Source organism: Phoenix dactylifera, chromosome 9 (genome assembly GCF_009389715.1).
Source record: "Phoenix dactylifera cultivar Barhee BC4 chromosome 9, palm_55x_up_171113_PBpolish2nd_filt_p, whole genome shotgun sequence".
NCBI classification, from domain to species: Eukaryota; Viridiplantae; Streptophyta; class Magnoliopsida; order Arecales; family Arecaceae; genus Phoenix; species Phoenix dactylifera.
This window is the reverse complement of record NC_052400.1, coordinates 1646063-1661770: the sequence shown is the minus strand read 5'-3', so window position 1 is coordinate 1661770 and position 15708 is coordinate 1646063. Positions and strand designations below refer to the sequence as shown.

The window sequence follows — 15708 nt, the reverse complement described above, 5'->3', positions numbered from 1 at the left end:
CTCATCAGATACTAGAGAAAGATATCTACGAAATTCAACCGTCTTTATGCAGTATTAAATGCATTACTTCCCCATCATCCTTACAGCAATCTACGAGAGTAAACATGATCCAAGGTCTCAGATGCCCTAATTACCAGAGTCAGCTTTAGACATACTTACACATCTTTTTCAGCTTGGGTCACATCCCCTAATCTCACAAACCCCAGACAAACAGTTTAATGGCCAATGGATCCACAGCAACCATCATGCATCCAAAAATATTCCAATTGGCAAAATCAATCACTAGAAAATGCAGCACCAAATGACCCCTTTAATCATCAAACTTTTGTTTGTTTTTTTCTTTTTCAGTAAGAGATTAGCATACCTTTGAAAGATTGATAGCTTCTCCCAGCATGCATCAATTCTGTATAACTTCCACAAAATACATTTTAATCTCATCACAACACTCCAACAGTATCCACTGGTAAAAGAATGAAGTGTGCAATCTGTCATCACGTACTTCATATTTTACAAATAAAACAATGGAGCCCCACAATCATAACAAACGCAAATAGCAATATTCAATACTATTGAGATTAAAATTGAGAAACTTTATACTTGACATATGTGCTGGAAGTCGACATACAGATGATCATTACGCCTGCTGCCACGTACACAGTAATTAAGGATTGAATCCAAGAAGTATTTGAAATCCTCCAAGTTTACACTAAATGAAAAGAAGAAACAAGTTGTGATTACAATTCAGAGGTCCACAGATGCTGACAGATTCTCTTCACCAGCCAAAATGGATACTAAAACTTCCACCTTGCCGCATCTGCTAGATCCTTGAAGAATGAAAGACAAAGGCTTCAAGTAGCAGAAGCTGTACAGTTCCTATCCCTAGATTTGTCTGGAGTTTCAATTTAGAGCACTAAAATAAAGCTCCCCAGAAGAAACTTCCAGTCACAAACTCCCATGAAAGAACTAGCACAATACATAAGAGGCAGGGACAATAGTTTCAACAAAGGAAAAGCAAAAGTACACCCACAAAACGATAATACTAGCATTAAGCCAGTTACCTGACTTACATAAATGTCCACACCCTCCCAAGCCCTTTTTTCTGTTTTTTGCCTAGAATCCTTTTCCGCTTGTTACCAGATTACCTTGATTTATGGGAGGGAGCAGCATGAAGCATTGGCAGGATTTAGGACATAGCATTATACCCAGTGACAGGCATGGACCGCTGAGCAAAAGCAAGTAACAGCTTGCGCTGATGCTCATCAGTGTGAGGGAGACTGGCACGTAACAACTCCACCGGCATCTCCCTGCTTATAGCTCTAGTTGCATCTGGTCCAATAATTGCAGGATTTGGTGCCTGCATGAGCAAGGATTGCGTTATAGTGTCATACTTATTCTGACAGTACTTCGTGAGGAGACCAAAGAAGGCATCAAATGATGCTTGCCACAGAGCCCGGTTAGACATGCTGTAATTTGTTGCAGCATGGCGGTCCGTCAGCAGCTCTGTTGCTCTCTCAAGAACAGATTTTATTATGATGGAGGCACCATCACCAGCAGAACTTCCAACAGGGCGAAGCGGTGGCTGTTCAGATGAACAAACTACAGCAGCAAGGCAAGCACTGAGGGCGCTCAGATCCATGCCACAAATGCATAAAGAAACAGTCTTTGCAAGACTGTTAGCAGTTTCGGCTGCACTAGAATCTGAGGGCAATGCACCAAATAAAAACCTCAGGTGGCGGAAGATAGCCATGCAGACTATCCGAGCCAGCTCGCTGCCAGGAATTAGAAGTTGAAGATAGCGTGAAAGAAGTTTTCGGCCCTTGGGAAGAGAAACAAGACGGAGGAACACAAGATCATCTTTTGGGGCTAGACCCACTGAATTGCCAGCTTTTCCAGGGCCAAGTGGATCAACTAGCTGAAGTGATGCTGCGAGCCCTTCCAGGAGGGCGTGCCGTCTTCTTTTGACCGGGGAGCCACCATCTTGTAGCAGGCTGAATTGTAGCAAGCGATCAATATCATCTACATCAAGAAGAAGGCAAAAGCCATCTTCAATGGTGATTCTAGCTGCCAACATTGGCTCTTCTTCAAGAGGCTTCACAGAAGATTTCTGATCAAGGATGCTATCACCTGATGCCGAGGGCAGGTCAACTTCAAGAAGAGGTCGAGGCCTTCGTATAGAAGAAAAGGGAAGCCTCCCAAGAGCATCCACCTGAAGATAAGCATGTGGTTCGTCTTTAGCACGTGCTCGGGATGGCAGGTCCCGAATGGAAGTTGGGCAGAAATGGTGCTTTAGCCTTGACCCAGCAGATTTCTTTGCAAGACAAGCTTGGTGGTAGTAATCATCTACATAGGGGTCACTGCCATGGGTTGCAGCATGCTGCATTCTCAAAATGTTTTCTACCTCTTCAGCTGTCATGTACTTAGATCGGAACTGTGGCCATCCATTGTCACTCTTCTGGCTGCTGGTATCAGAACCATGCTGAGCAAATCGAAGTATCTGTCTCCCCCTTTGCATTGGTTTCAATCTCTGGTCTCTTAACTCAGCCATCCCAAGCATTGGTTCAAAATTATTCATCATCTGTAGTGGAGGAGGATGTGGACTGAACAGCTGAGACTGCATCTGCGAGATATGTGATAGAGATGATTGAATTTGGGGCATTCTATGTTGGTGCTGTGGTGGAAATAGTTGAGGCGGCATTAGACCATTTGATTGAGGCAACTGCTGCTGCATCAAGTTAGGTGAAAAATTGGAATGTTCACCCGAAAAGAAATTAGCTTGCTTCAACCAATTCTGTTGTCTGTTACTAATGGAGAGACCTGGAGGACCAAACTGAGACATATTTCCACCATACTGCAATCCATGAGGTACTCCTGCCAAATGAAGCTGGGAGAAATGGGAGGGATTTGGTGCAGAGAAAGGCATCTGGAGTCCAGCAGTAGGAGATGAGACATTTATTTGGCGTGCGTGATTTGGAGAAGCTTGTGACGGTCCACCAGGAGGGTAGGAAGTATAGGATGATTTAGTTCTTAGAATTGGTTCACTAGGATTATGTTGTGGTGGTTGTTGAGGATATGAGGAGGTTCTGTACAGAGGTCCGGATTCTCCAGCACGAGCTGAAGAAGGATGTGGCTGTGACCACCACCGTTTACCATCCTGGACACTTTCATTGTCCAATATATTTTGATCTAGGCACTTTGAGAAATCTTGCTCCTGTGCCCAGTCTGCAGTAGAAGAACCTGAAGGGACAAGCGAACATGCTTTCAGTGCATCTAATTTGAACAGATAATTAACAACATTTTAGCATGCGAAAAGCGAAGGCAGGCCTCCAAAGAATACATCTCGCCATTACAACATGTCCCTTTCCCCGATAGAAAATTACCTAACTACATCAAAGAATAACAGCTAAACAGAGATCAAGATAAAAAGGGTTCACCGTACCCATACGTGCCACCTCATACTGGACGTACCGTATTATACCGATACCGAATTGAGACTCGAAATAGAGGGCGTACTGAGACTCTGTACGCTGAACCGATCCCTATACCTGGCGTATCAACCCTGTATCAGCAAGGTATTGGTACAGGGTCCGATACAGAGATTGCAAATATTGGTTAAAAATGTTACAAAGGGTCTCTTTTGTCAGTCCTCTATCACAAGCAAACTCTTATAAGAAGGCTATCAAAGGGGAGAATTTGCAGTGACAATCTGACCTAGATCTCATCCACAACCTAGCAAACCCAGAGATTCCATATTAACATAATCATAATATATTTTCTGATTCTAGCTTGCAAGAAAGCTCTCTATTATTATGCATCATCTGGAAACACACAAAGGTAACCAAAACCCCATAAAAAATAATCTAATCTTCCATAAAAGCACTTTTTCTATAATTGAAAGAAGCTTTGTCTGGATGCATCTGAGATTTAAAGCCTAAGTCCCCACAATAATCTTATAGACCTCACTCATGAAGCTAACAGGCGTACCATCCAAGCTATCCTTTACAACTTAACCTTCACAGGAATGCAGGTAACAAAAGTAAACTTTAGCCATTGGAGTTGTCTTTTGTGGAAAGCTACATGTATGTTAACCTTGCAACATCAAAATCTTTGTTGAGTGAAACAAGGAAATCATTATCCTGTCTTCTCTCGCCAGCCATCTCAAAAATCAATTTCCTCATTTCCTCCTCAGCCAAAACCATCTAGTACTAGTTATCAGTATCTACACTAATCATTTATAGTACCAGACTTCAGGCAAGAGATGATTGTTCTGGAAATTATCCATAGAAAATCTGAACACCTTACCATGAAATCACAATGTATCTATTCTTCAATCCTCAAACCCAACTTTTGCTACACCTAGCTCTTTTTTATGATGATAAAAACCCTATGCGAGGGTACAAATATTTCTAGGCACCTCCTTAAGCAATATTGCCTTACCCTTGCATCTCTAGAAAATCTCTATTTCTTTATTTTCTGAAAAGAAAGTCATGACCCTTTGGTTTTCTTACCAAAAGGTGAGGCTTCTTACTTCCCCTTTCAAAATAAATTGTTGAATGTTCAATAGCTCAATCTTATTTTACCCATACTTCTTCCAAATGCTTCCTTTTCACATATGATGGTGGGCCTTGGCATAACAGCAAGGTTGCTCCCTTACGAAGGGTTTGAAACACGGAAATAGCCTCTTTGCACATGGAGGGAGGGTAAGGATGCATAAATCTAACCCTCTCTATACCCTGCGGTGGCAAGAGCCTCGTGCATTAGGACGCTCTTTTTCTTTTTCCTTTACCGCATATGCTTAATCTTGCTTTCACACACTATTATTTTTTTTTCATAAACCTACAGATAGGATTATGTTCATCTCAAGCATCCTCCCATATACATTGTTCTTTCCAGACTCTAATGGACTCTGGTGCTTGCAAATTTTAAACAAGAATCTCTCGGGCGAGGGATAGTTGTTTAGACGGCATTATGATATGTCATTTATTAGGCATGGTATTATTTGACAAACTCAGGGTGATAGCTATGCTGAGGTGTAAGATTGCCCTCATTTAATTAAAAAAGAATATAACATTCTCCCAAGTTAAATTTCCATCATTAACACCATAACCACATGGCTTTCCTAAAATATGTAGCTACTGCAAAAACATAATGCATCACTAGAAACAGTTCCAAATACACTTATGGACAACATATTATAAATGGAAGTTCATTGATCTCTCACTCTCAAAGGGAATATAAACATCCACTTGTTCATTCCTGGTTCCCAGTGATACATGCTTGCAATAGCAATGATTTTTCTTGTTCCTAAGGAGTTTGTTAATGATTAGAAGCAATAGAATATACTGTTCTTACCAATGATCGACATTGGACTATGCATCCATTAGGCTTCATATGTTTGGTTTAATTCTGTAATGATTCAACTTTGTCCTCTTTTAGTTGCCAAAAATTGTTAGTAATCAGATATGAATGTGAATTTATCTATCTTTCAGTTAGCGAATGTTGTGCCTAGCAGAATGTTGATTTTCTACCTTAAACTTCTGATTTCAGAAAAGGAATTTTGCAGACATTTAAGAAATATCCATGTATCATTGAACACAGGATGCATGACCATGAAATGATATGTCCAAATTTAGATGTTAACTAAGATGCAAGAAGAAAATATAAGAACAGAATATTGTCCAACAAAATTCGAATGTCATTTTTTCCAGTTAATCAAAGATTAAACAATCATGAACTAACAACGGATTGAAGCAAAAGAACTTTACTGACTTTCTCTAGAAAAGGATCCCCTATCACCAATTGCTCCTGAGCCCCTTGGTTCACCAACAACTTTGTTCAACTGAGATTCATAAAGAAATATAAATATAGCGTCTGAAAATCAGGATTGCAATACAGATAAGCATAACCATGACCAGGAAGTTAGACAGTAAAATACAAAAAGATAGCACACAAAACAGTCTACAAATCTACATAGTATTCAAATGACAGGCATATTGTTCTGTAAGTATAGTCAATGCCTATGAAAAAATGCACAGAGAAGAAGCATACTTAACAGCACCATCATGACAGACCATGTTGCTTTCTTAATTAGCTGTTTAGCCAAACTGTTGTGCAAAATGAAATGAAAGTGCTTGATTAATTAGGAAAAATAAAACTCATTCAATTAAATAAGGCAGGGACTTGCATGGCATGCTCTATAACTGCAACTGTAAAAGACATTTGATTCAGATGAACAGGAGAAATTCAGACCTAATGCAGGATCATCAAGCTGATATTTGAAAGTATCAGTAAGAACAAAAGGAAAACAAAAAAAGAAAAGACAAAAAAAGTCAAAAAAAATTAATAAGAAACTAATTAGAAAAAAATTATAACAAGATATTAAAAACCTTCGCACATTCAGTAGTTCAAAAGTAATGATTACTAAATTTCACTCCCTTAAAGAAGACGGATTCTTCTGCATCCGAGGGACAAAGAGGTAAAGTTTGAGCAGTGTCACTTCATGGAATTAGTAGAGTGAACAGTTTTCTCAACAATCAAAAGTTATATTTGTTAAACTATCTACAAAAACTTTATTTTTATAAAGGAAGAAACAAGATCATAGATAGCTCCCTGTGCTATCTATTGCTCAATTGAGATGAACGGCAAAAAGAATGTGTGCTACAAAGTGGGTATTGAAAAAGTTTTCTATTATGTATTGGCATGTGTTACTCATTGACAGATTAAGAGTAGTATTTCTTTAGCTTCTCTGTAATGACTGGGTTTCTGGATGGCAAGTTCAGACATAAAAAAAAATGATCAAAAACAAACAACAGTAGTCAAAGGCATGCATTTTAAGGCTCTCCACTTGATGAGGCTTAAGCCTTAAGGCTTAAGGCACAAGCCTCATAGATTTTCTTAACTGATTTAGAAAATAAAATCGACGAAAAGAAAATCAAGGTCAAAAATAAAAAACCACAGTTATTTATTTGGACATGTTACAAGCATTGATAAGGTTCACATAGTGCAACCCCAAATGTGAATGAATCTCAATGGCTAGTGCAAAAGAACACCCGGTTCTAATTAGCACTGGCATCTAAGTTGACACAATACAACATGAAGCAAAAACAAAGAAAAGATATGACTCTTGATTTTTGTTGGTCATGAATACATGAGCACCTAATGGTTATACCTCCCCTTAAGGCATAACTAAATAACAAGGTGTAAGCTTCATATTAGCTTCTCCATGTGATATACATCTTATAAAACTTCACCAATACTTCAAATATGTCTAAGGAAAACCTTGCCGCAAAGCATGAGAAGAAGAGGACCTTCAATAAGCCTTTCTCAACAATAACTTGAAGTTGGCTATTTCACAATTAACTTAACCTTTATCAACAAACCTCATCTTTATGTGGTTGATTTTATGGATAAAGATATGATTAATGATAAGGAATATTCTATAAAGCAACACTCAAACTACCTCCAGTCCTCGAATATAATTTGGATTCATGGCTTATGCAATGTTTGCAAAATTAGGATATACCGTAACCATACCCATCAAGCGCCGTCCGTACTACTTGGGGTTGGGTTACTAAATCCTCATTCATTGATCCTCTAACATCAGCATTATGAATTCTCTGTCCAAAATAACTTGGGTTTGGCAAAGTAGGCGCCTGTCATAAAACTTATAAGCAAGAACCGAAGTACCACATATCTGCAGCGTGTCATCTTGGCCCTAGCATGCTATGTACTATACCACATCATTCCAAGGCAAGCTATGCCAATGCACTAGCATGCAACATGCCAACTGTTTGCTTGTAGCCTCTATCCTCTCAGAGCTATGCGTTGGTAAGGCACCAGCATGTTGTGCATCTATCATGGCATGCCTACCAGCACTAAATTGGTGTTTACAGGCCAGCTTCAAAAACTTTAATTCAAAAAAACAAAAAAGCGAGATTGAACTGATTTAGGGATGTATCTCTGCATGCCTCTCAATCAGAACTAAATTGCTTCACATGGGCACATTGAATTTTAAATCTACAAAGTATTATTGTAGGGGACGCGTACAGTTGCTTACCATTCATTGAGTTTGTTAGGGAAAGGCAAGGCATGTTTTGTAAGCCAGGTTTTGAAAAAGCTTTCAATAAAAAAGATTTGGATAAGCTCTTTGTAATTTTATTTAAAAAGAGAAGGAGTTCACCTATACACATTTTTACATGTCAACTAGATCCATGAGAGTCAGAGAGTGACACAACAAGAAATCTAGTTTGAGGAACTTATCCAACATAACAGAACTATAATTTTTAAACACAAACATAAAGAAAAGCACTAACTTCTCTCATCATTCTCTTCTTCATAACTATCATACTAATGTTACTACATGCAGCAGCTTTAGAAGTTCATTGTACATTTCTACCAAATCTATCAATACTCAATAGTTGGCGCTATCTTGTCATGACCAAAGGACAAGCAGGCTGTTCTCTTTCTTTGGATGGATGTGACAACCTGGATGACATTAATCTTTTATTCACTTCTGAATGGTGCTTATTTATATCCAAACAGAAATTTTCAGTCTCCATGGCTCCCAAGTTTTCTGACAAGAAGCATGATATTCAGTGGCCATTGCAATAAACATATAATTTTTTAATGGTTTCAAAATTTACGGGTACAATGAGAACCTTTGCCTTTTCCTTTCTATAGCCGGCATGCTAAATCATTGTGAAGCTACTGGCCTTGAATTATTTATCAACTTTCGCATAAAGGGCATTGGCCGGAATTAGAACAAAAATTATGTTAATACAATGTCACTACTCTAGTGAAGTGCGAAACGAGGTTCTTCCTGTAAGCACGACAAACATCCATCAGGTATGAAGAGAGTCTATCTCCATAACTGGGGCCTTACAACTGAGGACTCTGTCTGTTGCTTCAGAGTTGGAATAGTGTCCTTTTTCTATCATTCTCTTGGCATAGGTTGCCTATTTGCTAGTCTAACTACTAATATCAAACTGAATTGAACTAAACGGGAAAAAGTACCTCTACGATAGCGTAGAAACTCAACCAAAGGATATAATATGAAGAGAGGAGAAGTGTGCAAAAGCAAAATACAATAAGAAATAGGGATTGGTGATGCTTGATGTTGTTAATAACACCATAAATTATAAAACAGCAGTCAAAAATTGGGAAGATAGCTATATAATGAGACTGTAGAGGTATTATATTGGACACGAGTTTAAGATCATTCTAAAAGTTCATGCTGGAAAAACATATGCGACCACAGAACAGACATATTACATCAATACTCAGTTGTTGGATGATATATCTGTGGATCATTACATACAGGTGTGATGTACAACTGGAAATTCATGGCTTTAAAACCAAGGTTCAGAGACCATGGTCAGGTACCATTAAGATTTAAATTTTGGATTTCAAATCACATATTAGACCAGCTATAGGCAAAAACATTTCATTTGTTAAGAACAGCTCTGATCACATAAGCAAAATTTGGAATATGATATGTGATATTTACAAAGTACTGTATAGCATAAGAAAAATGAAAAAAAGCACTGTTTATACTTTGAACTAGCATAGGAAGAAATACAAAATTTTCTGAGCATTTCTTTGTCATGTAAGGTGGTAAATATGATGATTAAGTGGCACGGTGGCACGATGTTAACCTCATGTAGTAGTAAAGCATAAAACAGTTAAGGTTTAAACATATTATTCAACACTGACACAAGGGGAAAAAAAAGAATTAATATAACACATTGAAATTGCAAATTAAAGCTTTGCATAATTCATCAAGTTATAACAGAAGCAACCATTAGTTGGATTCCTTCTAGTTCAGTCTGAACTCTGAACAGTAACGTGACCTAAAACATATGCAAGCCAATGGAACATTGCTACAAGCACATTACACTTCCTATTCACTAGGGAAAAGCATGAATGGGAAAAAAAATTATTTTCATAAAACTATGAGATCTACTAAGGTAATGTACCAGAGGTGAAACCACTAGTAGAGACATATCACCATTTATGGTTTTATTATATCAACATCAGAGGACAAAATAATCCAGATAGTGATCAAACATTAGTTAAATATTTTAATGATGTTTTATGAGTACTAACTAAACAATGAGATTAATAGAATATTCAAAAATGGTTTTCCTTTCTGCCCATTAAAATAAGAGTACAGATTTAGGTGGCTTCCAGTAATGAGATCATGACTTAAGTGAAATTAAAGAAAAGAGATGGAAAGTTTTTAAGTAAATTTTGGTTCACAAAATGCAGAGATATATCAACGATTTATTCTAGTTCGCAGGTTTGGTTTCCAAGCATAGCTCAATCCTGTAAACTAAAGTTATTAAGGGAGTTGAGGTTTGAGTTATATAAACTAAATAACTCGAAAGATGATTTAAACTCTTAAAACCAAAAGGAACAAATGAAACTTCGAAGGCAGGATACACTACAAAGACAGTAAATACATTAAATTTTCCTATAAATCTTGAATCATGATAGACAGCATCCACGAAAATGTATAACAAGGCCTGATAAACTGGTTAATACTTTGCATGAGATGATTATTTATTAAAAAAATTATCAGGACTAATAAGATAATACATAAGTCATAATTATTTAAGGGATCAGACCTTTGAGAAAGTGCTTGCAAGGTCATCAATATCAGATAAAGATCCTAAACCATCACCCTGCAAATACAGCACAACATGACTAAAACTGCAATCCATTATGTTATCACAAATTTATTTTGGCTATAAGCAATAAAATCAAAAGGCTGTATAGGTTCATCTAGGAAATGAAGAAAATTCACTTGCACCAATGGAAAATAGGGGAACAAGATAATCCATCTTAACTGCCATCAATGATTACATAGAAAATAAGCCCTTTGCAAGGATGTAAAGTCAGAGTGCAGATTTCTACAGACAAGCACATGAAATAGTAAGCAATTGTTTGACATGGGAGGGAAGTTTAATTATCGTTTAATTTGCATGAGGAAGGTGAAAAATTTACTGCATACAAAGACAATGGCAGTGTGAACATATTTGGTGGTGCTTGATTTTGTTGACAATGGCAATGTGAACATATTTGGTGCTTATTGATTTGTTGTTTTTCATCCTCTTGATAAGAAACAATGAAATTATGCTACACTCAACAGTAATGTACAGCTTAAGAAGAACCACCACAACATGACTACCATGATATAGAATTCCCTCTTCATAAATTCTTGTAGAAGCATCTCCTACATCATCTTCAGAGCTTTTATACAAACTAACAGCCAAGTATATGTTCCATTTTGAAGCATCAAAACAATTGCATTGTTGGCTTCAAACTTTGCTTCTCATTTATTTAGCAACTCTGGAATCATTTTCACAATATAAGGGTCACCCATTGGCCAGGCATCATACTTTTATTTTTGAATACCTCCCATAACAAGAGAGATTTTAAAGGAACTATCATCATGTTTAACTATTTAACACAAAATACAATATATCAAATTATCACAGTTAGGAAGAAATTGAGTAGGGGCCAACGTTGTTATGATACTTCTCAAACCGGTATGCGTGTCAAGGCATTGATTTCTAAAGTTTTTGATTCTAGCAGAACTTCATACTCTCCACATTTTCCAGGCACAAAGTCCACGAAATATTACTACATATATAGCAACCAAGATAAGAACTGATTTATCTGATGCATTACTTTAGCTGCATATTTAATCTATCCAGTAATCTCATGACCCTAAGTTTTAGCCAATTTCAACCAAGATAAGAACTGATTTATCTGATGCATTACTTTAGCTGCATATTTAATCTATCCGGTAATCTCATGACCCTAAGTTTTAGCCAATTTATCTTCTATAGATTTTAACCCCCCCTCCCACCCACCCACCACCCACCCCCACGCCCCGTGCGCGCCAAAAAAAAAAAAAAAACGAAGTAAAAATACAAGGTTAAGTAAGTCAAAATTGTGAATATACTAAGTTCCCCTAACCTTGATGCCCAACTAAATCTGCTAAACGAGTCAGGGAGAAACTACAATGAAGTTTCTGAAGAAATTTTGGAGCAATATAGTGGCATGCTTGATAAATTCACATTGAGGATGTGAAACACACAGAACAAGTTTGCATTAAGTGGGTACCTAAATATGGGTTTGAAATGTGAACCAGAAAGAATAACAGATGATAGCATGATATTAAGGTCATGCACTAGGAATTTGAGTATATATGCCAAATGCAATATGAAGTCATTGCGTGTAGATGACATAAGGATAAGGTTACCATTTATGAAGAATTTTAGGCAATAGAAATAAACAATAGTAAGTTTTCACTGAAGTTGAGAATGGAGAGCATGATTATAATGTGCAAAAGAAATCATAACTGTTATCAACCTATGAATATTCTCTGAGCATATGGAAAATTAGGAATATTTCTTTTGTATGGAAATTTTGGCATGCATATTATACTTTTTCACACTTGGGTATTTTAAACAAGGGAAGTTGTATGAGTGCTGCCCATGTGAAGAACATCAATACTTCATGAGGTTCAAACTCACACCTTCTACTATTTACAGCTCGATACTTCTCACCAGTTTGCATCCTTGCATCCATAATGATGTTGATGTATTTTAATAGAATCACATGTATCATGCATCTTAAAACTTCCTAGCATCAATCTCAAGCAATAGGAAAAAAAATAAAGGCCCCACTATTCTATACTGATATAGTGAAAATGACCTGAGGAGGCCTAAAGAGACAAGCTAGGTATTGCTACATCTTTCAGAAAGTGTGACCTCAATAGAGCAGAATGGAGAAAAAGGATTCATGTAGCTGATCGCAACTATTTTGGGATTAAGAATTAGTTGACTCGAGTTAAGTCTTTGGCTTAAAGAGGCAGGCTCAGATTTGACTTCAATTAATGCAGATAATCACAATAGTGAGCTGAACTTGGGACCAGCAGCAAAAGCAAAAGAACAAAGTATCAGAATGTATAAACTTGCAGGCAAAGAAATTCACCTCTACTCCATCACCAAGATAAGAAAATTGATTATCCTGATCATTGAGCCCAATAAAGCCAGGATCACCACCATCAACTTCTTCCAATCCCCCCAACTCAACTTCCTCCATAACATCATTACCAAAAAATGCATATTGTGAAGCATCAAACCGAGCATTTTCTGCATAGAAACAGCCAGCTAGAAAATAAGCCCAAATTGAGAAGCACATAAGCTCCACCATTTGATTAAGACAAGAAAAAGAACAGAATACAAGAAACCAATTCTAGCTATGAGCATATTTAAAGAAACTTAAAACTCAGTATGCAAGAAGTACAAGAAAAGCAATCCAGGTCTATTAAAGATCTTGGAAATAAACAAAAAAAAAAAAGAGTTCAGCGACTAAAGACAGTGAATTTATTATTTCCACTTTAGTAAATCACTACCACAAATAAAGATATGTTCAGCATATTGAAGCTAGGACAAGATATAAATCTAAAAATTGCAGTCAAATGTGCTCAAAGACTACTAGAATTAGATATTGAATACTTGATCAAACAGGTACAGATCCCTTATATGTTGCCCCCGTAAAATAACCACTTAAATTCAAAACTGGCATTCATATAGTTACTAGATCGGCAGAATCTCAAGCACAGGTATCCATTTAGTATGCCACAAGGGCATTTTAAACATTCTAAGCTCATTTTAACAGGATTACACTTAAAATAATTCCAAATAAATTTAAAAAGAATGTGAAATTGTGTCATCCCGGAAAAATAAATCAAACCACACTACACAATAAACCCATATCTCAACTTCAATCCCACAAGCGCACACGAAAAAAAAAAATTCCAATTTGAAAGCCACACGCATTAAAGTCATCATCCTTACTCTACCCAAAAAGCCCGGAAAAATCTCAACCAAAAAAAGCGTTTTTGCCTTCCTATAAACCCAATCCAACAGTAAAATTCTACAAGAAAACCAAACTTCCCCCGCCAATCAAGCCGCAGCACCAGATCTACAGCGCCATAAAAACCATAATTCCTGGAAAAGCCAAGCAAAAAAAGAGAAATCTCACCTGATAAACCACCGGCCAATCGTCCAAACCCGTTATCCGGGCCAGCAGGGTCTTCCGAAACCCCACCCTCCCCATCGAGCCCTGCCATCTTCCACCCTCCCTCCGATTAAAACCCTAAAACTCGAAATTGCAACAGAGATAAGTAGCGAATATGAAAAGAAAAAAACAAGAAACTTCTCTTTTCTGGCCGATTCTAGGGTTAGGGTTCTCCGTGGGGTAGGTGAGATCTGAGCAGAGCTGAGGCCAAAAAACAAAGCTCTCTTTTTGATGCTCTCCCCCTCGATAATTTAGAATTCTAAGCTACAAGAAAACCCCGAGATAAAATTTTGGAGTTATTATAAACAGATAGGAAACGAGACGAGGCGGACGAGGAGAAGCAGGAGAATATAAAGTTTCGCTACGTAGTTGATTTTTTTTTTTTCTTTTTTCTTTTACTCCCTCTCTCTCCCCTCTTTCTATTTGACGATTCTCTTTGCGTGCCCCTCTCATATCCCTACTAACAATAAAAGTAACAAGGCGGTGGGGAATGGAGTGGGGGAATTTTATAATTGTGGGGTTGTTATTGTCATTATTGTAAGAGTTCAATGACCTTCATATTTTAGTCCTCTATCCTACCTATCATCACTCAAAGTTTAGTTTAATGGGATAATTTGGAATGAATCCAACACATGGAGAGGTGGGAGGTGAGTTTTTGTGGAAGGGATGCAGTGGAAAAAAGGTGGAATGGAAGGGATCTTTATGGAAAGTGAGCATGTTGGGGAAATGAATGATTGAAGTAAATTGAGGGTAAAATGAGGGATATTCCTGTTTTTCAGACACTTGAGTTTGGGAATATGCGAGGAAGATGGGAGATTACTTAGATTTGTGCATCATATTTCGTAAACAGTTAGGATTTGGACTAAATTTTCTGTTGGATTCGTAGCTACGAAGCAATCCAACATCCTTCCAATCCGAATCTTATAGACCATCATGCCTACAACTATAATTTTAAGGTGGGCCAACAAGCTCACTTTTAGAAGGCCGAGACTTTAATGGATTCCTAAAAAAATATGGTGAGTAGGCCAACAGGTCTGATTTTTATAAGATATTCATGTAGGAATATTCAAACAAGTTTTTAATTTTTTTTTTTCTTTTATGTGTCTATATATCTCTCTGTGTAGAGCTAATTATATGTATTTGCATTTCAGAAAGAAAATATGAAGAATAATTTTTGAACGGCCTATTCCTTCAACTATAATCGCAAGTAGAAAATATTGAAGGTGCCATAAAATTAAAACTGAAGCAAGGCATTGTTACAAGTATTTTTTTTTGAATAGCTTCATTACAAATAGATGACATGTCCTTATTGGATATACAAAACTTCACATATGCTTATCACCAAAACTAGCCTTGTGTAATTATAATTGGACTAATGTTAGTATTGAATTTATATATGTGTGTATTTGAAATTGCCTTGATAATACCAAGATTTCACACCTTGCTATGAATGGCTTGCTTCTGGATCTTAATCTAAGAAAACATGAACTGAAATTTAAAATAGTGTCGTTTTTCATTAATCAATCCCTTCTCTCTAATTAAATTAATCACATCAAAATTCAAATTATTAGCTTTTGAAGTGGGCCAACTCTTTATGCCTTTCTAGCTCTTGCTCAC

At 37.1% G+C, this 15708-nt stretch overlaps 1 protein-coding gene across 1 annotated transcript; it reads right to left on the bottom strand.

Moving 5' to 3' along the window:
• Window positions 1-551: 551 nt before the first annotated feature.
• Window positions 552-14522, bottom strand: LOC103695506 (protein PAT1 homolog 1-like). Its single transcript, XM_008776857.4, has 5 exons — window positions 14056-14522; window positions 13000-13160; window positions 10623-10679; window positions 5767-5836; window positions 552-3234 (listed from the first exon to the last, which is right to left on the bottom strand). The coding sequence occupies exons 1-5, from the start codon at window positions 14141-14143 to the stop codon at window positions 1184-1186; spliced, it is 2427 nt and encodes an 808-aa protein (XP_008775079.2). The 5' UTR covers window positions 14144-14522; the 3' UTR covers window positions 552-1183.
• Window positions 14523-15708: the final 1186 nt, after the last annotated feature.